The 25,108-nt window shown below is 38.4% G+C and overlaps 1 protein-coding gene across 1 annotated transcript in view; it reads right to left on the reverse strand.

Moving 5' to 3' along the window:
* Window positions 1–1,114: 1,114 nt before the first annotated feature.
* AMN (amnion associated transmembrane protein) overlaps window positions 1,115–25,108 on the reverse strand; it is a 151,748-nt gene continuing 127,754 nt past the window's right edge. The window contains exon 9 of the mRNA XM_044073589.1: window positions 1,115–1,330. Coding sequence (XP_043929524.1) covers window positions 1,115–1,330 — 216 coding nt within the window. The remainder of the gene's footprint in view (window positions 1,331–25,108) is intronic.

The raw sequence follows: 25,108 nt of genomic DNA on the forward strand, positions 1-25,108 counted from the left end.
AAAAACTGAGACTACTGTTTGGTATCCCAGATGACTTAACATAGTTAAAGGTAAGTGGAATATGCCTGCACAATGGTGACTGTATGGAATTGTGCAAAATTACAAACACCTGGGGGTCTAGTTAGAACCAGTTATTAATTTCTCTAGTTATGTCTATAAGTATATTTTCAAAACACTCTCCCAACACTTCATATGTTGTTGTTTTATCAAGTTCCTGGCAACTGAGGCTGTAGACACACGCTGGATAAAGTTGTTCTTGTTCCTTCACTGAAATATGTCCTTCCAGTGTTGGCAGTTACCTCTGCAAAAAACTTAGTAGGCTGCCAATTTCATTAAATAAAAATGTGCTAGTTTATGACAAGAGCAGCTAGAACATGACATCAGCATTTCATCTTTTGTAAAGTTAGATGGTTATGCAGTCATCTAGAGACAAATTTTCTAATGCTTGTTCTAATTTACAAAGTAATTGATGTGGTCTTTTATAGAACTCCATATAACATTAAGACCTGTAACAAGGACATTAAAATCAAGTTAGCACAGAAGATTAAGAGTCTGAACTGTTAATGAGATGCTTCTTGCAGTTTAGGGTACAAGGCTTGAATCCTTCCGCCTTCATTTGCCTCTTATGTGATGTTGTTCAAGTCACTTAACCAGGCAGTTCTTCTGGGTCACCTTGTGCCTAGTAGGCTTAGCTGGTTATGAAATTAATTATATAAAAGTGTCACTGCTTTATCACTGGTGGTGCCCCAACATTCTTTTGCTTCCATATCCAAAGCATTCTCTGTAGATAACTTGCATATCAGCTAGATATCCTGAGCACTGGCATTTAGGAGTGTATGCTGTGTTTCACTTTCCATCGTTGCATACTAAGTGTTGCAGACTACAGATTTAGGGCTTATGGTTATAGATAATGCTTCCCCAATCTAAAACCTTCCTTAAGCTAATAGGATTTTTCTTAACTTATACTACTGGTGACTGGGATTTTCATAGGTGGCAGGAGTTAGAAATTTGAATGGACTAGGTGAAAATGCTTTGCAGAAAAAGGTAAATACACTGATATAATTACTAGTAATAAATGTAAGTATTTAAACCTGATGTATTTCAAGCAAAGACGTTAATAAATTGGCATAATAAATAAATTACCATGCTCCTGGATGTCGTTCATGATATCTTTAGCGAGTTGTGCGGCAGTGATTCCAGCCTGTGACCCCGTTTTCTCATCTATAAGCACTATCTGAACTTCTGAAACTGTTTCACGGGGTATGAATCCCAGTAAAGTTTGTTGTCTGCTCACTTTTGATATGCCCATTTGAACTCCAGCATATTTTCCCTTTTAGAAACACAAAATACTCATATGTCATATATGAAAAATTCCAAAAAACTAAAATGTGTGCTGTTGTTTTACATTTTGAATTAACACAACTTGGTAGGCAGCAAAATAATATATCACATAACTTTGAAGAAATTATCTGATAGATACTCTTGGATTCTTTATCTTATATAATTTCAGGCATTAATGACATAGTTTCTTTTCCTTAGTTATTTGTCAGTCAGAACTTAACAAAAATAACTGGCAGGCAAAGGAAATACTGGGAAACATGAAACTGATGAGGGAAGAATGATCCTCAGTGAGGCATGAATGAGAGAATATATGAATAAACAGTCATGACATATTGGCAATAATCTGATAACTGAACACTATTAATCTCAAACATCACCTTAAATGGAAAAAAGGAACAGAGAAGTGGTTCATATAGGAGCTATCTTAATCAATGCATTGATAATAAACAATCCATTTATGATCTCAACACCTTTCTAATTCTTTAGAAGAGTAATGAGATGAGACAACCTCACAGTTTCTGCCAAAGAATGGAGGACCTTAAGAACCGTAATTCAAAGAAACCAGGGTTTGCTATCAATGAATATTTTGAACCTCCACTTGCTTCCATCACCATGTGGTGATAGTTAACAGCCCCCTAGTCAAAGAAGCTTGGAAAAATGTTCTTGAGTAGGGAATGAGATACTTGCAATTTGACATCCTTGGCAAAGTTAACTCAGATCCCTGTAGACTCTGACGAGTTCTTTCAACCTCTCCCTAAAAAATGCCCAGCCAAGAAGAATCTTCAGAAATATGGCACTGTCTCCAAAACTATCAGCAGACTATCTCTAATATGAACGTGAAACTCCCAGAAGCATTCTTGTCATGTCTAAGAAAAGGGAAGTGCATAATTCTGCTTGCAAATTCCCTGAGAACAATCAAATAAGTGGAGACTGGAGAAGGCAGCAAGAGAAAATCCTGCTCAGTTTGAAATCATTCACTCTCTAGCACCTTGGCAATCCTACCTTAGAATGATATTAGGAGTAAAGACAGGACATTCCTGATCAAACTATATATGTACCAGTTAGAGCTGTGCTTAACAAATGAGGCCTTAATTGCTAGGTCTAGAAGCCCACACAGAGTAGTCAGTGTACCATGACCCTTCCCACACTTAGCGATACTCCTGTTACAAAACCTTAATAACAAAATCTACACTTTAGAATGGTAGCCAGTCTTCCACTGTCACAGAAAATCATACAGAAATATATCATGAATCTTCAGACTGCCACCATCTATAACCTAAACACCCTCAACTGGATCTAAATTAGACTATTTGCTCAAATATTTTTCTCCCCAAAGCATTCAGTACTTCATCAAGGATACTAAGGGGTGCTTTCCCCTCTCAGATACATAACTATATCAGCAATCAAAGTTTCAGTTGTCCCACTGGCCATATTTTCTTTTAAAGGCTTATGAGAATCTAACAGAGAGCCATTGACCCAGAAGGCTCCACCTTTTCCTCATTTCCTGCAATCTTCTCTGTGACTGCAATCTGTTTCAGCTTCCAGTTTCAGGTGGTCACAAAGCAGCACAACTGCCCAAAGAGAAATACATACAGATGAGTGGGTACAGTCAACAGAATGATATTCCCTTTTTAACTTCTCCAAGTCATTTGGGTTTCTAATACCATGATGGGAATGGACCCCATTCCTAAGTCAAAGTATGATTAAAGTTCATGAAATTAGTACCGTTTCAGTCTTTGAATTTAGCCAGACATGCTTTTCGCAACACCTGCAATGTGTCCAGTAATGACTCCTTCTGTAATTCAAACAAAGTTAAATGTATCGGTAACATATCTAAGTACGACTGTAATTTCTTTTTTATAAGACTCATTGCTCCTACTACTACTGGAACTGTCTGAGTATCTTTTTTCCACATTTCCCTCTCTGTCTCTGGAAATGACCCCCCAAGACCCTGCAGTAACTGTCTCTATACTTCCTCCTTGGAACAAAATCCAACTTGTCTATATTTATCAGTTCCTCAGTCAGCAGTGTCACCCAAATTGCTCATATAGACATTTTATAGTCCACATTTAAAATGATTATTCAGTTATAATGGACTGGATTATGGGGGTTCTTGTGGAGTTTAGGAAGCATTGCAATTAAAATAAGGCATTCTGTCATGAAAATGGCAGACCCCTTTCAGGCATAAATTGATGAAAGTTCATCTCCTCTGATAATTTACCTAGAAAAGGCTCAGGGAGGGTTTTATAGATATACCCTGGAATAATGTTGGGGTCCACTGCCTTTGCATTTGCTAGGTCATCCATACATTTTTAGTTCTAATTTCTGAAAGAGAGTGTACAACAGGTTACAAATGTTGGGTAAGGCAGTCAATGACAAGAATTCCTGTTTTAGAGGTCTCTGCCGGACCCAACCCTTTGTGCCACCTTGGACAATGACCAAACAAAATGAAAGTGAATATGTTCAGTTGAATATAACCATTCTTGCTTACTGGGCTTTCAATAAACTGTACTTCAGTTGGCCAAGTTTGGAGCCTAGCTAAGCTATCTAGCCTACTACAGCTGGTTGCAAAAAAGTGGGTCATGTACTCTCTACTGTGACAACTGCCTTAAAGTCTAAGAAATGCTGAGTATGGTCTTGAATGCCAAAACAAAGGACCCACAGTCATTGATCATCACTCTGTTTTCAAGTGTAGGGAAAGATGATAAATCACTAATACCTTTGTAATCATCATTCTAGGATTTCCTGCAACCCATAAACCAAAACAAAATTTGAACAGGCATAAAAGAGTTGAAGGAGTCTGGCAAGACTGGGTAGAGGCTCTGGTGCTATCTGGACTTCCAAAATGGACATTTCTGTTAAAAGGCAGGTAACCTCCAAACCTCTAGGGTTTATCTTTGAGCAAAATGGGTAACTCAGCCACCCTAAAGAAACAGTTATCAGATAATGGGGACATAGTGGTAACTAGAGGTAATCAGACAGTTTCCTGAAATGAACTAAAATCAGTAGGTGCATTAATTGTCCTTCAATAAACAACACTATTTTATATACATAAGCTACTTTCATGTACAAATTTACATCTGCAATGTATATAAAACTGCAGCAGCATATAGCACTCCAAATAAACAGTAAACATAAATGTTACAACTCTGCCAGTTTTTGTATGTCTGTCAGAACCAGATATTGCTCCTTGGCCAGATTTTTCAACAGCTAGTTATCCCCCAACATGAAAAATGTATTTATCAATATATAAGAACATTAAGTCTGCCTAAATAAAACAGCATTCAGTATGCTACCTCTGTTTTTTTTTTTTTTTGGGGGGGGGGGGGGCAGGAGAACTAATGCAAAGATATATGACCTCATAGTAAGCTACAAAGCCAGGAAAAAAAACATATAATAGTAATTGAGTCTGAATTTGCTGTATCCCATTGGAAAAGTAAGGTCCTGAGTGCAGTAAGTATGTCTCATAAATGTGCAATTTGACCAAGGGTGTATTAGCTCACACTCGGTCAGTTTAGATTTAACTGGCACCACTGATCTGAACATTGTTATGTCTCTTACTTGGATTATGTGCAGAAAATGTTCATGTTGAAGCACAACCACCAAATTACAAATAGAATCCATAATTAAGAGCCACATTTTTTGACACAGAAACAAGATATTTGTTCAGATAAAAACAAAAAACTGTGGGTATTACCTCCTTAAAGCCTTTAAGCATGGCATTTGTTATTCCATAATATAACAGCTTAGTGAGCAAATTAGAAACATGTACAGTATGTTTTAGAACAATAATATATATACTACATTGTCTAAACAACGTAGCACAGAGGGCCACAGTAAGTGGTCACTCAGATGAAAACAGGGTGATGAGTAAGGCATGAAAGTGGTCAGAATTGGAGCCATATATTTTCAAAGGCTCTAGAACTAACATTTTATAAAGGTTAGAAGGAAAAATATGTCCTTTTGCTGGTAAAATAAAGTTATTCAACACAGCTGATAAACAGTAAAGTGTCAAAAGACTGAGAAAATAATTGTCAAGACTGATTTATCTAAAACAGGTACTTGATAGTACTGGCAGGGAAGGATAGGTGTACCCATTCTGGAAGGATAGGGCAGGGAAGAGCCAGAAATGTACTGCATAGGTCCCCTTTAAGGAGGGTCTGGACAGAGTCATAATTAGGGTGGGGCAAAGGGGACAGCTGCCCATGGTACAAGCTGTTAGGAGTTGTGTCCAACAGGTGCTGATAGTATGTAAGTGAAGTACCGGCAGTGATTTATGAAGCCATGAGGATATCACAGCCTCTTGAATGCCAATACTGCAGTTTAACTCTAGCAAGCTCCTTCTTGCAGCGTAGCAAGCAATTTGCCGCAGTCATAGACTTTAGTAAGACCTTTTTCTTTTTATTTCTTTCCTTTGTTTTTTTTTTACTCATCATCTGAGTTGAGGAGTGCCAGTTTATGGAACTGTTCAGGCATACCAGATGACCTAGCTATGGTTCTGGGATCTGGGATGCATCTACACAGCCTGCGGGGCAGGAGTCAGACTGAAGCACACATGGATGGACACTTAACCTATTCATCGTGGGAATATCAGAGTGTAAACTCATGTAGGGAAGTTATTATGTGGCTTTCTCATTCCCCCACTCGGATGGTGTGCATAAGCATCCAAATGCTCTAACTGCTAGGATTTTGGAGAGAACACAAAGCATCCTCATAGCTGCCTGAATAACCCCCCTCCCCCCCGACAGCTATTGCATCAGCTCAGGGTGAAAGCCCCTGAGATCAGACGTGTATGGAGGTCTGTCTAAATAGGGGGAAGCTTAATGATTGGTAGGCATGGGGGCAAAAATCTAGTACAAAAACTATGAGTTACAACAATCCTTAAAAACATCAACCTACTTAGCAACATAAGACTAGGGAATAATGGTGCGGTATAAAAATAAGGTATGAAAGGATGGCAGAGGGTAGGTCTGTCTCAGGCAACACAGCCTGTAATTCCATAGGTTTAGCCAGGATTTTTGGAATTGTGTACAGTTGTTCAGAATGTAATCCCCATCTATATCACAGGCTAAATCAAAAAAAGTAAAATTTATTATATCATATTGCACAAAAAAATTATTCTAAAAAAGTATATATAGTGGTATTAATGGCATATGGTTAGCTATGCTGTTGGTTTTCTTTTTTATTACTTCCACTCATGGAAAATTGCAGCATTTAAGCTACAGAAAGTCTTGCACAACTCAGGTTTTTGTTATTAATGTTTTAAGTCAACATAGCCATTAAAAATATAAAAGCAAAAAAAAAAAAAAAAAACCCCACAATATATCTATATGTTGCCCTGATGGTGACTCCCATAAGCAGGGCTTGTCCTAGAAAACCTGCAGTTTCTTTTGAGATTAATTTCATGGTAACCTGCTTGGAATGCGTTTCAGGCAGAAGGGGGTTGCCATACTGGAAAGACTGACTTGAGGCTGTATTTCAGGTTTTATGACTTATTGATGATGTTCTGTTCCGGTGTCACAAATACATCAGCTCTCAGCTGCTTTACACAAGTGCTTACTCTTCCTTGTTTCAATGACTTTGACTGTAAACTGTGAGAACATCATCAGTCCCAGGCTAAAAATAAATGCAGACAGCATGTTTCAGTTTGGAAACTACAGCATCAAAAAGTACAGCCTGACAATCACATGGGCATACTCAGTCTGGTGACCGAAGTGCTGATTCATGCTTAAATGGTGAGAACAAAAACACAGAAACACTGTCAGATCTGGTTTCTTCTCTTTGGATCAAAATTATTGCAAATCAAAATACATTCAGTGAATTAAGACTTGGCTAGACATTGATCATCAAGGTGTGGTACTGCTGAGAGATACACAAGTAAAGTAGGATTGCATACAAATTTTAATTATGATACCAGAGCTAGACTGTGTGTCCCATTACTTGGCTATTTCTACCCAATAACCATAAACACTGTTCAAACCCGTCAGTGTGACTAGTATTTTCTTTCATTTTTCTACAATGATTACAAATATTTGGATTTAATTTAAAGCTTTTATTTCAAATTATATAACACAAACCCTGATAGCCATTTGCTAAACAAAACAATGTTGTTGTTGTTGTCTTTCGGCTTTTCCCGGTTAGGGGTCGCCACAGCGGAACTCCGGTCCGCTAATGATTGGCAGTAGATTTTGACAAATGCCGAGGTGCCAGCTCGACATTCAACCTTCAACGAAGGCACGCCCATTTACACATGTCTTTTGAACGCCCACCCAACTGCGGGGAGGACATACAGACTTCACACAGAAGGCATTCCTCGCCCTCCAGCCGAGAATCGAATGGGAGAACCTCTTGCAGTGAGGCAACAATGCTAGCGTTGCACCACCACAGATGTAGTGCAGTCCACAATGAAAACAGACTTAGCATGAACAATAAACTTCTCTGTCATTGAAACACATTCATTGAAATGGCATTGAAACCTACTCAAAGAAAATTCATCTGGCCAGTGACAGACAATTTTCAAATCATAGGCCCCTTGCACATATTTTTAGGACCATGCATGTGTTCTTTGATTCACCTTCCTGATTGTATTAAATAATATTCCTTGTATAATACAGCACCACTTATGTTTTAAATGTGTAGTTCTGACCATTTTTCCAAAAAGCAATGAAACAAAAAGTACGCACCAATAATGACAAAACTACCCATTTCAGAATATTTCAACCGTAAAAGGCCACTGAAACTTCTGTCATTACAACCCCCCAATATTGTATGTACAATCTCTGCAAAAGAAAAAGAAATCTGAATAATTCCACATTAAACAGATCTGTAACTAATGAAGAGGTTTGCTGCTGGGAAACAATTTTTCATTTCAGTGTTTCAACTACAAATTCGGTACCTGCTGTCGTTGAAGAATACATAGCCTATTTTACATTAAATGGTAAACTGATAATATTGCAATAACAAGTCAATAGTTACTAAGTATTTCATCCAAAGGAGAACACACTCAGGAATGCAATGCTCCCCCATAAATAACAGTGCAGTATCAGCAATCCATCTACAGGCATGGTGTGAGAGTAGACTACACAGCGTTCTACAGCAGGACCCAGTTTGTTACCCATTGTTCTATTAACACTGCTTTAACCTTCTGTAGTTCAAACACTGATGACCATTTGCTAAAATAACAGTTGCACATCGAAAAATTAGCATGAGGAACAGTAAATCTTTTCTTCTCTTGAAACTCACAATTCCTTGAAAATGCATTGAAACTCACATTATTTGAGCAGTCTGGTAGTTAGTATAGAGGGTTCAGACTCTTGTCCCATTTAATTAAGGAACAGGGCTTGAATTTGAGCAAGTTAATTAACTAACTTGTCATCTCTAACTAGAACATTTTATGCACACAAAGCCAGTATACAGAAAGAAACAGCAGCAGGGATGTTTAAATGTGCATGTGCCAAACAGCAGGAATGTTGATGTGTGTGAGTTGAAGCAGAGTATGTTCTTAAAGAAGACGTAATTTAATTTTTTTAATTAAAAATTAAACGTGGCAACCCCCCCAGTCAGCAAATGCTTAGGTCGCCTAGTGCTGAATCTGGCTCTGTATGAAACCAGTCAAGAATATAAATAATGATGGAGATAAAGTGTGCTTCTTAAAACCATCACATTCTTAATATATTTAAAAGAAACTTTATTCATGAGAAGTGATATATGTTTTTACAGCCATGTGTGTGTGTGTGTGTGTGTGTGTGTGTGTGTGTGTGTGTGTGTGTGTGTGTGTGTGTATGTATGTCTGTGGCTATATATGCTAATGTTTATATAACAGTTGCCTATATCTCTGCTGATTGAAGAGGACCAGAGGGCTGAAGCTCGCACACTTACATACTTAAAAGCATAAGTAGTAAGAATCTGTTTGACTTAGGAAATGCAGTTCCTACTATTTAGTACTGCATCTCAAACACTCTGAAGTTTCTATTACATTAGTAATTGCCTTTACAATGTTGGCAAGGTTTACAGTCTGTTTTAAGTGCATTATGTACTTAACACCCATTCACTTAGAAAGGCTCAGAGCAGGAGACTCCCATTTGCTGTTTGTTGTAAATGTCTTTTGAAATACTGGTGCATTGACTTTAGGACTCCTTTGAATGATTTCAGTAATTTGCTTTGGAACAGTATGTCATGCTGTTTTACATTACATTTGTTAATGGCAATTGCTTAACTCTTACATGTTATTTGCAGATATTATAAATAAACGAAATGATGGAAATATTTTAAAAGATCTATTTCTCTTTTACAGAGCAAACATTTACTTTCTCAGAAGGGATATTAGAATAAATGCCACCTTAGGTTACCCCTGAGAAGAGGCCACTAGTGGAACTAACCCAGTCAACAAAGTATAAATAAATAATTTGATAAAAATCCAGTGCACAAGTCACAGCACCTTCAGGTATTGTAGTTCATAAACTATGACACAAGAGGGAGTCAAAGGGCTAACATGAGGAACGTGGAAATCTTGGTGGAAGAACTGCTTTTCCTGGATGAAAAGATCTATCAATTCAGAACTCTTTTCATAGTCTGGGCCAAGAAGCAAATGGAAGCAGGAAACAAACAATATATATAATAAGAAGATAACTAGCAGCTGTCAATAATTTTGACTTTGTCTCATATTTTTGGTTTGTTCTTTGTACAATGTGTGTGGTTTTCTGATAAAACACTGATGATTGCAGCCACTAATGGCAGATGTTTGAGTTTACGACCTCAGAAAATGTATGCTAATGCAAAACTTGTTATTTCAAAAACTTCCAAATTGTGTAAGAGTAATACTTAAAATGTGTCCCTGATTTTAAGCCTCTGCCATTCATTATTTTTTGGATTTTTGTCTGATTTTTGCACTGAGACCAAGAGATATGGATCAGAAAGCTATGGATGTAGCTCTACACTAGAAACCAAAATTCATGTGCCAGTGTCGACCCAGCAATTCAGCATTGGGAGGACCTGAGGTACCTCCATTGGATGAGACATTAGGCCAATGACTCATCTGCCTGAACTTGTCCTGACTTAAGTAGATGTTAAAGACCTCATGACAGTTCCTAAAAAGAGAATGGAAATATTCATGGTGCCCTGGCTAGAATGCCCCCCTACTGAATAAATACCATCATGAGTATTGGGCTACCAGTTAACACAAAGTAAACCAAACAAACCAAAATGCAGTTGTAAGTCTGTGATAATAATCAATTAAAGTTTACATTTTTCAAGAATTGTGCAAAAATAATATTATTTACAGCAACTATGACTGTGTAACGCACTTTGTGTGTATATACATATATATATATATATATATATATATATATATATATATATATATATTTATGTGTGTGTGTGTGTGTGTGTGTGCATACATAAAACAACAGTAATGGAGGAAAACAACATCTTGAAGCTCTTGTGGCACTTGATTATATGAAGTAACAACAGAATTATTTAAGGTTTAAACATTATTAAACCACTCATAACATTATTGTAGTACAAGGAGCATTGGGATTAATCTCCGAAAATGGGAAAATGATAAACTTGTTAATTTCTTCCTTAGCACAGCACTTGATGTTAATAGTGCTTAGGGGTGCTTAACAAAACTTTATTAAGCTCACTATAGACTAACAGAGGATAGTGCTGGATGGCAAAGAATAGCAGTATACAAACAGAGAGTTTGGCAGAAGGAATTGTCTAACAACTTTTAAAAGCTGTATTACTTTCTGCCAGAGGAGAAATTTGTTTTGGTCTGCTGTACATCTCAGCTGTCCTGATTGTGCATGATATCTCTGATTTTGCCTCATATTTTGACCTGTGCCTCATAACATTTTTGATTTTCTGGTAAATCACTGTGGTTTACAGTCAGTAATGTCAGACATTAGAGTTTCATGCTTCTTATTTTTCAGAAAATGCATGTTGATGCAAAACCTGCTGTTCTGCTAATTTAAACTTTTATTTGAATTAGAGCAATATTTTAAAACTGTCCATTGTCTTGATCTTTTGTCCCCCCCATCATTTTTAGATTTTCCCAGAAGTCTTAAGCAAAGAAGTTCAAAGATGTACTACTGTTTCTGTGACAGTGCTTGCTTAGTGCTTTATTAGTTTTAAAAGCATATTAAACACTTTCAGTGCTTTTACTGTCTATCTTTTTGTTTGTAACTAGTAGTACATAGACCAGAGAAAGCTCCATGAACTTTAAAGACTTATGATCGGGTATCTCATCATTTATTACCCACTATTATGTGCTTTCAACATGGATATCAAGATTCATTTCTCAAGCTTTGCTCTTGAGGTGAATTTCTTGACATCCATATCTTGAACACATAATGAGTTGGTTATAACTGGAGACCCAGTCATAATCATCTATATTACTTCCAGTCCTGTACACTTAGCTGAGGTGCCCAGTCTAGACAGCAGCAACTTGAGAGTGTGAGGACAGAATAGTAGAAGATGAAGAGACAAAATGTAGGAACGACCTAGTCAACAAAGAGAAAGTAAATAAATAAATTGTCCAATGCGTAACTATGTTGGGGTAACATTGTGTTTGTGTGACTGTATGTTTGGGAAGACAGTATGCAAGGGCTAGAATGAACATATATGTTGATGTAGGGGGGCCTTGAGGCTAGAAGTAGATGTGATAGATTATTTAGGCACATTACAGCAGGAAAGGGGAGGGGGAAGCTCTACACGAGATCAAAGTTATGGGAAGAGTAAATTGATAAAAATGCACAGCATCTCCTAAAACCTGTTGTTTTTTAAAGCATTAGGGATGAAAATCTTATGCAGGTGATGAGGAAGCCTGTTCAGCAACATAGGTTTTAGAATATTGAAAGCTTTGCAGGTACAGTTTATCTTCTGAGATAATATAATGAAAGGGATCTTTGTAGGAGGAAGCTGACATAACTTTGTGCTACTACCAGAGGGAGATAAATCACCACAATAAAGCAGTTTGAAAGTGAAATTGCAGAGGAGTAGTTCTGCAGAGGGAGCTGATAGATGCCTGGAATCTTTGTCCAGTGTGTTTTACGCTGATGCTTCAATTTAGGAGTTAGGTGCAGGAAACAGAAGACACTGTTCTGCAAGGTTTGCAGATTGGCAGCATTTTTTGTACAACTGCTAGTGCATGAATGAGGAAGCCATATTATAATTAAATGATTAAGTCACCTTTGATTACGTATGCTGTGACTTTGGGAGAGAAAAGACCTTCAATACTGTGACAGGCTTTCATTTGTTGGTTGAGTTGGCAGTGCAAATTGTTACTGTAGATGGGGAGGGATAAGGAAGGGTCAAACCACAAGAAAAGTTACTAAAAAGGCTCTACAGTCTTAGTTTTGGCACAGGTGATATTGTGATGTTACAACTGCCTGATATACTCAGGAGCCTATCAGAACTGCTTCTTACTGTGTCTTTGATTTTAGTAAAATCTGCTTCCAAAAGCCCTAAACACCTAATTACACTGTCAGGCTATATGAACTTTAAAACAATTTTCCATTTGCAATGGACACTGCCAGGCTCTATGAACTTTAACACAATTTTCCATTTACACTGGACACTGACAGGGTCTATGAACTTTAAAACAATTTTCCATTTGCACTGTTCTCTGCAATGAGCAGAATGAATTTCCTTATGTTTAGTTTTCTGAGTTATAGATTGGAATCATGCTAGAGACGTCTTATTAATAGATCTACCTAAGCTCTTTAAGTCAGTCTCTCAGTGGCTATTGATATCATGATTGAAGGAAATTAGGCTGGGACACTGGGAACATTTATCTACTCTTTTCTGTAATTGCCATGGGATCTTTTATTGCCCTGACAGATGGGATATAAAGTTTAACATAGCACCTCAGAAGTGCATCACCTCCTTTCTACTGGACTTCATTGTCAGTACTATGAATTAAATCCAAATTGTAGGTGGGAGAATCAAACCCATAATCTTATTAGGGAGGATGGACATGCCCATCCTGGGGGAACAAGGTGTGCTTTTGGACGTTCCATTGCACTTGATCTCTTCTGGAAACTCAGGCCTCATGGCGGGTGTTTTGTTGCAAGAGGGCAGGGCTCAGTGTGAGTCAACAAGATATGGCATGTAATTCTGTGCAGAAAACAGATGATGAGAGGAAGACGTGAGAGGCTAATGATGAGAGGTAAAGATAGCTGGAAAAATAGGAAAGGGAGAAAGATTTGGTTAGACAGGTTAGATAGTCTAACAAATTAGCTGGCAGCATGAAAGCAAGCCATTTTAATGTATGTTATCATTTAGTACAGTTATTGGTCCATTTTAAGGCCAGGTAATTTTTTTAATTTGTGAAGATTTTTGAACTGGATTCTATTTTGAGTTCTAAGGGGAGTGAGTTTCAGACTTTAGCTTCATTTCCTGCATATAAGGAACTGCCACAATGATTGGTAGTGTTAATAATTACTATAATTTGGGGGGGGGGTTATGATCTGAGTGCTCCTGCTGGAATATGTTTTGCTATGAGATTGTCCAGGGATGGACATTTATAAGGTTTGAAGAGAATGTTATGAACAGTTATCAGTTGAATGTAATTTATAGTGTGATGGAGTTCTAGTCATTTTATCTGCTGTAAAGCTATATAGTGATGTGTTTGTTGGGAAGGTTTGTAACAAATTTAGCAATTTTATTATAAGTCCTTTCAAGTTTATTAGCTAGAATTTCCTAATGTTTGCTGTGGCAGGAACAGCATATAGTTGTTTTTTTAACAGTTTTTTTAACAGTATGCATTGGGTATTATGTAATTTGGCTTCTGGTGGGAGGAAACGTTTGATTCTATGCAACATACCTAGTTTTTGTATTAGTTTCAGCAATTATAAAGTTAATGTTCTGATTAAACTTTAGTTGTTGGCCTATGAAAATCTAAAGCAGCTTGTTTGATTAACAAGTTCTGGAGATGTGTTGTCCTTTGATGTTATGATAAAAGTAAGTAACCGAGTGTGAGACAGTTTTGGAGTGAAGAGCATGATTTTGGTCTTTTTAGACATTAAGTATCAGCTGAGGTTTTTGGATCCAGTCTTTTATTCTATTAAAGTCCAATTGAGTACAAGATTGTAGCTGTTCTAGGGAGTTGACATTATATATTAGGGTTGAATTATCATATAAATGAATAATGGTTCCATATTCTATGCATACTTTGAATGGTTATCATATATACAACTACAGTAACGCTGTTATCACTGAGACATGGTTTTCCCTGTTTACTAAGGGCTTTAAATTTGTCCCCAGCAAGGGTATTGATCTAGTTAATACTATTCTGGACGTAAAACCTTTTATACGTACATTGAATCTACAGAACCTGTTTGGGTCTACCAATATGGGGCAGGGTCTTATGCTTAGGAAATCAAGCACTTATAATCCCCCACTACACTTACAATTAAAACACTTGGAAAACAGGATTGAGCAACAGATACGTGGTAGTAAGAGGAAGCCCCAACCTGTTTCTAATCTCAATCAGGCTGAAAATTCTCTGCTGACCGAACTAAGTAATGACCCATTGGTGAGAGTTATGGAACCTGACAAAGGTGGCGGTACTGTCATTATGGATCAAATACTGTATGAAGCCAAAATGTACAGTTTATTACAGGATACCAAAAAATATATTACCGTTTCACTTAATGAGGTGCACATCTCATATAAAAAAATTGACCTGGCTGTTAAAGATCTCTTGGACCAAGAAATTATTGAATTTGAACTCTATTCATATCTGGACAACCCCCACCCTAGAATACCCACTGTTTTTGGTGTGCCCAAGATTCATAAAAATATGCATGATCCCCCCCTTAGACCCATAGTAGCTGCTCAGGGTTCTAAAACTCACAACCTTTCCAAATTTTTGGATTGGAAATTGAAACAGCTATGGGGGAGACAGGACCAGTTACTCAAGGATTCTTGGCAATTTTTACGGGGCATAACCAATGATCTACACAGGTCCGACCTAATTTTTGTCACCATTGACGTGGTGGATCTGTTTTCTGTGATTCCACACATGATAGGTCTGAAATGGATGGAGGAGTCCCTCTGGGAGTGTAAGGGGGTTACTAACAACGACGTCCATTTGATTTTGGAACTACTGGATTTGGTCCTGAACAACAACTACATCTACTTTTGTGGAGAATATTACCAGCAGATATCGGGTGTCTCCATGGGAGCAAATTGTGCCCCCACTTATGCCGACATGATTTTGGCAGTATGGGAGAACAAGTTCGTCCTTAATTGTGAATTTTCTAAGTATTGGATACATTACACCAGGTTTTTGTATGACATATGTATCTTCTGGACAGGTCCGAGGCAGTGTATTGATGATTTTGTCACCTACTTACATTCTACAACAACCTTTTTACAGTTCACATACAATATATCAACAGACCAGGTCAATTACTTAGATGTCACCTTGATTAAGGAAGTTGATGGCTTCAGTTCATGTGTATAAAAAAAATTTTTTTATATCACAAAAACTTTTATTATAAAAAAAAAATTAATCAACAAGTAAACACATATTTATATTATACTTATATTTATGTATTTATATATTTATATTACTATGTATTTATTTATTTATATACATTTATATATACTTATATATTTATACATTATTTATTCATTAGATATCTATTTTGATGTTAACCAATAACAATGTATTTAATGTAGTTGAAATTATATTGTATTAAATGAATACTTTTAGAACTTGATAACATTAGACCAGACACCCGGGTCTTCCTTTAAGCTCTAATAATAAGATCAGAGAGAGAAGAATTTTAATGATACCAGCATGTAAAGTAAGGACTAAAAGTCAGTTAAATTTATATAAGATCTAATATTTGATTCCCACGGCTAAATTCTACCGCACAGACAACAGGAGTAGCACAATGTTCCATAAAACATCACTGATTAATAAGTACAAATAACAGTGTGCATAATGTACTACAGTAGGAATACTTTAAAAACTGTTTGACAAATTCCACCCAATAATTGACTTAATTTTTCAGTATTGTATTTAACTTATCTTGAAAAAGCCCGTCCATAGGAACGGGTGAAAGCTTTGATTTTTTTTGTTTTTTTTTTTTTTCTACTACTAGTGAGTGTGTTTGTTTTGCCGTGTATTTATTTTTATTTCATTAAAGCTTTTCATCAGGATCAACTATACAGGAAACTGAGTTTTTCTAACAGTTACCTACACTACAATAGTTTGCACCCCAATTTTCAGAAGAGGTCCATACTCAAGGGTCAATTTGTTAGGGTTTCCCGTATGACTTTGGATGAATTTAAGTTTCAAAAAGAGGGCGATAAGCTTACGTCCCTCTTTTTAGTCAGGGGATACCCCATTGCACTGATCAATTCAGTACGGGGAGAGGTTCAGTCAGCCAGGGGTTCCAGATTTAGTCCCATTTTAGGTACGAAAAAAACAGTGAACAACGTAGACTCTACCTATAGTTCTCTTACCCCATTTGGTTCTAACCAGGTTTTTGTTGCAGAACACAGCCTGGATGTGGGGGACATTAGAGATATTATTCAAAAGGAATTAAAATCCTTTGTGGATTTTACCGATTTGAACAATTTAAAAGACCTGACCTGTAAGTTTGTATATAGAAGGGGTCTCAACATCAAGAGGATATTGGAACAGAATACCAACCATAGTACTACTGACCAGCGTAGGAAAGGTACGTTCCGCTGTGATAGGTGCTCCCAGTGTAAACATGTTATAAACCAGGAATATATTTATCTGGAGAGCAGGAATAGGAGGATTTGTTCCCACCATTTTTACAATTGTAATTCTACTGGCATAGTTTACTTGGTTATTTGTACATGTTGCCAAGCATTCTATGTCGGTAAGACAGAAAGGCAACTCAGAAGACATATTTACGAGCATCTTTACGAAATACAGAAACAATGCACTACCAACGCACTTTACAGACATGTAGTTGTATGTGAGTCTGTATTTTTTAAGTTTTTTGTGCTGGAAGCAGTTACTAAATGTATTAGGGGAGGCCATTGGGCAGCACGTCTTTCACATAGGGAAATGTACTGGCAGATTTTGTTGCAAGCCAACAAACATCCAGGCCTGAACGATTCTATTTCTATTATGCCCTATTTAAAACTAAGGGCGGACCAGTTGTAGGATTTGACATATTTTGATTAGGTCTATGTATTTAAAACAACTTAATTTTTTTAATAATTTATAAACATTTTGATTTCCAACATTTTGATTTTTAATGGGTATTTAATGTGAATTTTTATAGGATTCATTTATAGTAATGTATACCTATATTTATTAATTTTATATATTTTTAATTCTTTATTGTAAGATGGTGTAACATTTGCATTCTAGATATGAATGTAACATTTTTCTGCCTATTGTGATTTAATACATTTTTTGGTATTATATATTATATTACTTGTGACTTATATTGTAAACATGGGTTCTTGGTTTTTATTACAAGACACAGCACGCTGTTTTAAAAACATTTTTCACATTTATCAGGTAGTAAAAACCAGTATTAAGCAGTGGGTTTTTTTAAAAAGCAAGTTTTTTGGCTAATTATTCAATTATTACATCAATTTATCAATCATCTGTGTATAAATAGCAGGGACACATTGATTGTTTTCATCTGATGAAGTTGCATGGTCGACGAAAACGTTTTAACATTTCTGTGGCGTTTAAATAAAAGGTGCAAGTGGAGTTCATTGTTGGAGGTGTTCTTTTTTCCGTGGTTGTCCTTATTGAGAAGTTGGCTCTTCTGGGCAGTTGTTCCTGGCCTGTTTGCTGCTTTATTTGTGGTATTCATGGTACTGTAATCAATGAAAGATGTGTGTTCTTTCTCTTGCAAGTGCCACACCAAACATGTTGACAGAAAAAACTGTATCAAAGTATACATGTTAATGCAGTATGCCATAATATTGTACCTGATATTTAGCCCTAAACTGAGCCTTGTTAAACATATTAGTAATATTTGTATGATACTAGAGTAACATATATCACTTCTAGAGTACCAGGTGAAACATTAATTAACAAGTGATCTTTTGAATATTTACATTTCACATACACTAACTGTACCCTGGCCTGTGACAAATGGTGGTACTCTTCACCCAAACGTCAATAACTCCATAGCCTGGATGTTGGCAAAGGTAACCTTCAAGAAGCAAATTTTATGAATTTTTGACAAAGAAGAACAAATGACAGGAACTGTTTCATAACAGTGATTACTTAATATGCTTTCTAATAAATGGCACGCATCTACTACATATATACTGGGCATTCTGAAAACAAAGTACTGCAATGAATACCACAACATCAAGTACACACAACAAGACAACAGTAAAGCATCATAACACAGGTCCACTCACACTTTGTTACAACTTTGCAGCTTGGTACGCATTCAGAAATGGAGAGTAAGTCATTATTGCACTCTCTGCTGTGAACACAATAAGATATATATGTAAATGTTTGCATTTAGCCATGGAATACAGATCATTATGTTTGGTGAAAGAAGTAAGGCCTCTAACCATTCTCTGACATACTCAGCAGTTGCATCTTGATAGACTCAAAGACATACCTGAGTTTAGACCTGAGAGAGACGTGTATCAACCACTGACACCGCAGAATGAAGCATGTCTTTTGTTTCAGAAAGAACACACTTGAAGGGATTACATCAGTATCCTTCTAGAATGTTTATGCCTACCCAAACATGGAGTCTGAGACCTAAAAAACATCCCTCTTACTCTGCCACATCTCCACTCTCTGTATAAGCCACTCTGCCTGTTACAGTTGTCTGATGCACATATCTTACCAGATTCAAACCCTTGACTTTCATGTACCCTGTTCTACTGATCTGTGTATTATCTGCATCTGCCACAGGAGATAGTAATGGGCAAGTATCACACACAATGCAGTTTAAGATGTGAACTAAGACAGGCTTTTGATGGTCAGGTCTCCAATAAAAATTATTCTGAGGGTTCAGAAGGATGTAGTAATTTTACTGCTGTTTTGCACACATACATTCTCTTTTCCAGCCTATTTTTTGTACATATACATTCTCAGGTTAGACTTACTGCTTATCTGGTTATACATGCCATAGAAATCACCATTAACTGTATGTGCCACAGGAGAACTCATACAGCAACAATCACAGAACACCTATTTGAATGGCATGGCATCTTCAATCTGTTCAAAGGCACATGTTGGACCTAAAAGGTCTGCAAATATTTTGTTGCATGGGACACTATTTCATGTAATTACACTCACATTATGTGATCCTTTGCTGTACTTGAACTGTTGATACATTTTTAACGCAGGCAGCTGTATAAGTCAGTGTGGTAGTCAAATGACACAAAATTCTTTGCCAAACTACAGCTAACAACTAATTTGGCATATGTTATACATGCACTGCCCTATTCTCCCTGGCACAGATGGGAATACCTCACATTGTCACATCTATTCCCCCCTTTGAAAACTCAAGCTAGTTTTTCAAGTGATTTCTGTTTCTCATAGAGTTGTTTTATATAGTTTTTCAAGTGATCCTGGAAAAATGTTGCTTGAGAGATATGGGACTGTCTGGGAACACATCAACCTATACCCTGTCTTGAGATTCCTTCTGCATTGGCATTGTTGACCCCACTACTGTGTTGTCCTGTCATATCATATACCTTCAACTCCAGTCTCCACCTTAATAATTTGGAATTTTGTTGGCTGACTGTATGTAACCATGTTAAGGAATTGTGGTCTGTAACCACAGTGAATTTCCTTCCATGCAGATATGACAGAAATTTCTGCAGTGCCCATACTATGGCTATACATTCTTTTTCTACAGCTGCATAACATTCCTCCCTGGGTTGGAGTCTGTGGCTGAGATATACAACTGAATGCTATTTTCCCTGTGTGGAAACTTGGCTGAGTACAGCCCCCACTCCATAGTTTGAAGCATCCACCTACACAGCAAATTCTTTGCTGAAATCTGGACTGGCTAACACAGGGAGTCCTCCCAAAGCCTAAGCTTTTGGAATGCCTGCTCACAGGCTGGGGTCCATAGTACCTTATCTGACCTGTTTTCCTTGTCAGGTCTGTGAGGAGCACAGCTATCATACTATAATTGAGAATTAACTTTGTATAGTACCCTGCTATCACCAAGAATGTACTCACCTGCTTTTTGGTAACAGGAGCAGGCCACAGCTGAATAGCTTCCACTCTGGCAGGTTCTGGCCTAATCGTGCTACTCCCCACTCTATGTCCCAGGTCAGAGACCTCTGCACACCCACCTGACACTTATTGGGCTTAATGGTCAACCCTGCCCTTTGCAGTCTGCCCAGGACCTCCCAGACATGCTGAGGCTTCATCATATTAACCTACTACAATTTGTGCCCCTGCCTCCTGCCTAGCAGGTTTACCAAGTAATTAAGATCACTGACCTTCCTTACCACTTCAAAGGGTCCCTCCCAAGCTGCCTGCAGCTTATTGTGTCTGACAGGAATGAGCACCATAACCTAATGTGCCACAGCATAATCTCGGGCTTGAGCATTCCTGTCATACCAGACCTTTTTCTGCTGTTGGACTCCTGCCAGGTTCTCCTGGGCCAAGCCCATGAGTTCCCTAAGCCATGTCCTGAGGTTTAGGACATATGCCACAACAGACTCCATGTGGGATTCCCACTCGCCCTCCCACTCACCATGAACCAAATCTAAAGGCTTTCACACCCTATGCCTATACAGCAACTCAAAGGGGTACCTCCCTGTATGAAACAGCAGATGGGGCAAATTTGTCCCACTCTCTCCTAAACTGGTCTGCAAATGCACATAGCATGATCTTGCCTTGTCCTGACGTTTAGGACATATGCCACAACAGACTCCATGTGAGATTCACACTTGCCCTCCCACTCAACATGAACCAGATCTAAAGGCTCCCACACCCTATGCCCATACAGCAACTCAAAGGGTGAAAAACCTGTGGATTCCTGGGGTACCTCTCTGTATGAAACAGCAGATTGGGGAATCTTTGTCCCACTCTCTCCTAAACTGATCTGCAAATGCACCTAGCATGGTCTTCCCTTGTCCTGAGGTTTAGGACATATGCCACAACAGACTCCATGTGGGATTCACACTTGCCCTCCCACTCATCATGCACCAAATCTAAAGGCTCCCACACCCTATGCCCATACAGCAACTCAAAGGGTGAAAAACCTGTGGATTCTTGAGGTACCTCAATGTATGAAACAGCAGATGGAGCAAATATTTGTCCCACTCTCTCTCCTAAACTGGTCTGCAAATGCATGTAGCATGGTATTTAGTGTAGAGTTTAACCTCTCCACAAGACCATTAGTCTGGGGGTGGTAGGAGGTGGTCTTTAGGTGCTTCAGCCCATGGCACTTCCACAGACAAGCCAGCAGGTCGGACATGAAATTGATACCTTTGTCAGTCAGTATTTTTCTTGTGGAAACCTACCCTGCTGAAAATCTCTAACAAAGCATTTGCCACCTTCTCTGCCTTGATGGAGGACAAAGCCACCACCTCAGGATATCTAGTAGCACAATCTACTACCACCAGGATATACTTCTTCCTGTGAAACTTGGGGTACTTTGAGGCCCCACAATATCCTTAACAACCTTTCTGAAATAGCTCCCCAATCACAGGCAAAGCCATCAACGGATCTTTGACCTTGTCCCTTGCCTTGTCTACCTTTTGGCACTGCTCACAGGTCCTACAGTACCCTGTTACATCCCTTACAATCCCCAGGCCAATAAAAGTTCTGCATAGTATGTCTCTTGGTAGGTATGCTTTATGCCCATTTACTGGAACAGCTCACCCACACTCTGCTACAATTTGCTGTGAGGGAAAGGTTAGTTTGATTTTATTTGTGTATTTTGTATTACTTTATTGCCTTTTTGTATTTTGTATACTGTGATTTTTTTTCTTTACACTGTGTTTTACTTGTATTCTACTTTTAACTGCATATTAAAACTTGAAAAGAGACCACAGCTCTGTCTCTTGTGAGTCAGACAGAAATTTTTCTCACCCTCCCACCTGGTTAGTGTTGTGTTCTTAAACACCGCTGTCTTTCTAGTTGCCTGCCCCTTATGTTAATTTGACCATGTATCTCATTTTCTCTCTGCTTTTACTGGCTGGTGTGAGTAAGCACACAATTATCATTTTGTGAAATCACTCCCCTTCAACTATTTAAATTTATTGGCCATCTTACTGTATTCCATAGTACCCGAATACAAAATTGACCACACACTTTCAATCTATCTTGCTGTTTTAAAGTGACTCTCCACTAAAACTTAACTTTTTAGACAGGGAAAACTTAAGTTACCTACTTTCACATCTAACTAATCTAGTGCACACTGCAGTGTTTAGGATAAACCATTTTTTCATATTACCTTTAAGCATCTATTGCAAGACCACCAGTTATTGAAGAGCCCACATTCTGCCTCTCAGTAGTCATCTTGGGATTAGTGCTTCTGTTTTCTCCCATTGAGAGAAAGAGTGCAGTTACATTATTTCCTGGAGACTGGTGATCACCAGAAAGCTTAATTACTGCTTTATAGGTGACAGCTTGGAATCTGTGCTTATATTCTGATCCAGGTGAGAGTAGGAGCAAAGTGCATTGATTCCTGACTCTTTCTGGTTGGAGAGTGAGTGTATGTGCTTAAAGTACCTGATTGGTCAGGTTGCTATTCGAGGGATCTACCAGAAAAAGGATACAAGCCTGCAGACGCTTGCATCATCTGGGACAAGACTGCAGATCAACAAACAGGCCGTGGCCTGCTTCTCTTCTTGTGATCATGCTACCATTTTGCTTCTGGTGAGAGAAGAAGCAAAGGAGTATTGTATCCCAACAGAGTGAAGCTGTGCTGAGACCGGCATTAGTAGTAACCAGTCAGTAGCCATTCATGCAACTTCTCTTTTTTCATTATTCTTGACAAGCTAATACTTTATTTTTCAGTAAGTACTGCTTGATACTTCATCCTTAAATTTTCAGGGTCTACGTATTAGTTTTCCTTCAAGTGTTTGGCAGTGGTCTGTACAGACTCAGACACCCTGAGTGACATTTTTCCTGTAAAAGGAATATATAAGGAAATGGCTCCAGTACTTAGTAATAATGACCATTCCTCCTGGCATGTCTAAAGTGAGCTCCTTGTGCTTTCGCCTATTAACCTGATGCACTTGGGCATTCTGAGGCAATGCAGCAACTGACTCGTGTACATAGACAACCCTCTCCTCTTACCTCCCAACACTCAGACTTGTGAGAGATGCACTTATATATTCAAATTGGGAGCCATGCACTCTCAAGCCAAGACCAGGATAGCTGGTCAAGAGGAGAAGGCCAACACCTGCACAAAGCACATGCAACACACAGCCATCCAGAACACCCACCATCACAGCTCTCACATAAAAACACAAACCACACACCTACCTTCACAGATGCTCTCAATAGAGATCTATCCAAACAGCAGAGAAATCCAAGGCAGAAACGCACTCGATCACCACAACACAGCACAAACCACAAGACACATAGCTCACCTACACAGTGTGCTCCTTAGCCTAAGCCCCTAAAGCAAAACAGCTTGCCCAATACTCTAATCATAGGTGACTCCATAGTGAGGCCCATTGATGTCCCACTCACTAGACTGAATAAGGAGACGGTAACAGTCAGTTGTCTATCAGGTGCTAGAATCCGACACATAACACACGCGCTCAGGTCACCCCACAACAAGTACAAGTATGACTCTGTCACTGTCTATGTGGGTGTGAATGACCTGACGTGCACCTCCTTGGACTACATGAAAAGAGACATGGAGAAGCTGTCAGATTATGTGGCCCAGTCAGGTATGACCCTAGCCCAGAGCAGCATCCTACCGTCGCCCAGAATGATACCGCAGTGCAAACAGAAAATTATTGACTTTAACAATTGGCTAAGTTTCTGGTGTCATTCTAAGGGGATCCAGTATCTGTCTGCTTGGGATGACATGACTGACATACCTTGATGCTTTTCCAGAGATGTCCTGCATCTGTCACCCCAGGGTTTCTGGATACTTGCCACCCCTATAGTGCCTTTTTTAGGTGATGTTCCAAAGACCAAATTACCACTGTAACAGCTATAAATAAATGCACTCTGAGGGTCATGCTGCTCAATGCTAGAAGTCTAAATCTCAGGATGCACTTACTTGAAGCACTCCACAAAATGGAGAACATTGACATTTGTGCTGTAACAGAGACCTGGTTTAAAGCAGCACAAAGCACCCCTGTGTTACCTTGCTTTAACTCATTCCACACCTTTTGGCCACAGAACATGGACTGAAGCTCCAAAGGCAGTGGTGTCTCCATATTCATAAAGGATATGTACACCTCCAGACTAGTAGCCCAGCATAACACATCTGAGATACTTCAGGTACAACTAACACTGGGTAAGACAGCGATTCAGGTCGTAGCCTGCTATAAGTCTCCAACCATGTCCCAAGACTCTCACTCCACATTTTTAAGCACCCTGGAAACTATTAGGATCCAACCCAACACTCTCATACTAGGTGACTTCAACTACCCCTCCATCAACTGGGAAAACTACTCATGCACCAATACACTGGCCCAACACTTCCTGGAATTCATCAAATTCCAAAGCCCTGGACCAGTTCATTGTTACCCCTACAAGAGGAGGCAACATCCTTGACCTGGTTATTACTAACATGGGCAACCATTGCTCTACACCAATAGTCAATTCCTCCCTGGTTAGAAATGACCACAAACT

This window comes from Protopterus annectens, chromosome 6.part0, assembly GCF_019279795.1.
Source record: "Protopterus annectens isolate FY-2018-M chromosome 6.part0, PAN1.0, whole genome shotgun sequence".
In the NCBI taxonomy this organism is placed as follows: Eukaryota; Metazoa; Chordata; order Ceratodontiformes; family Protopteridae; genus Protopterus; species Protopterus annectens.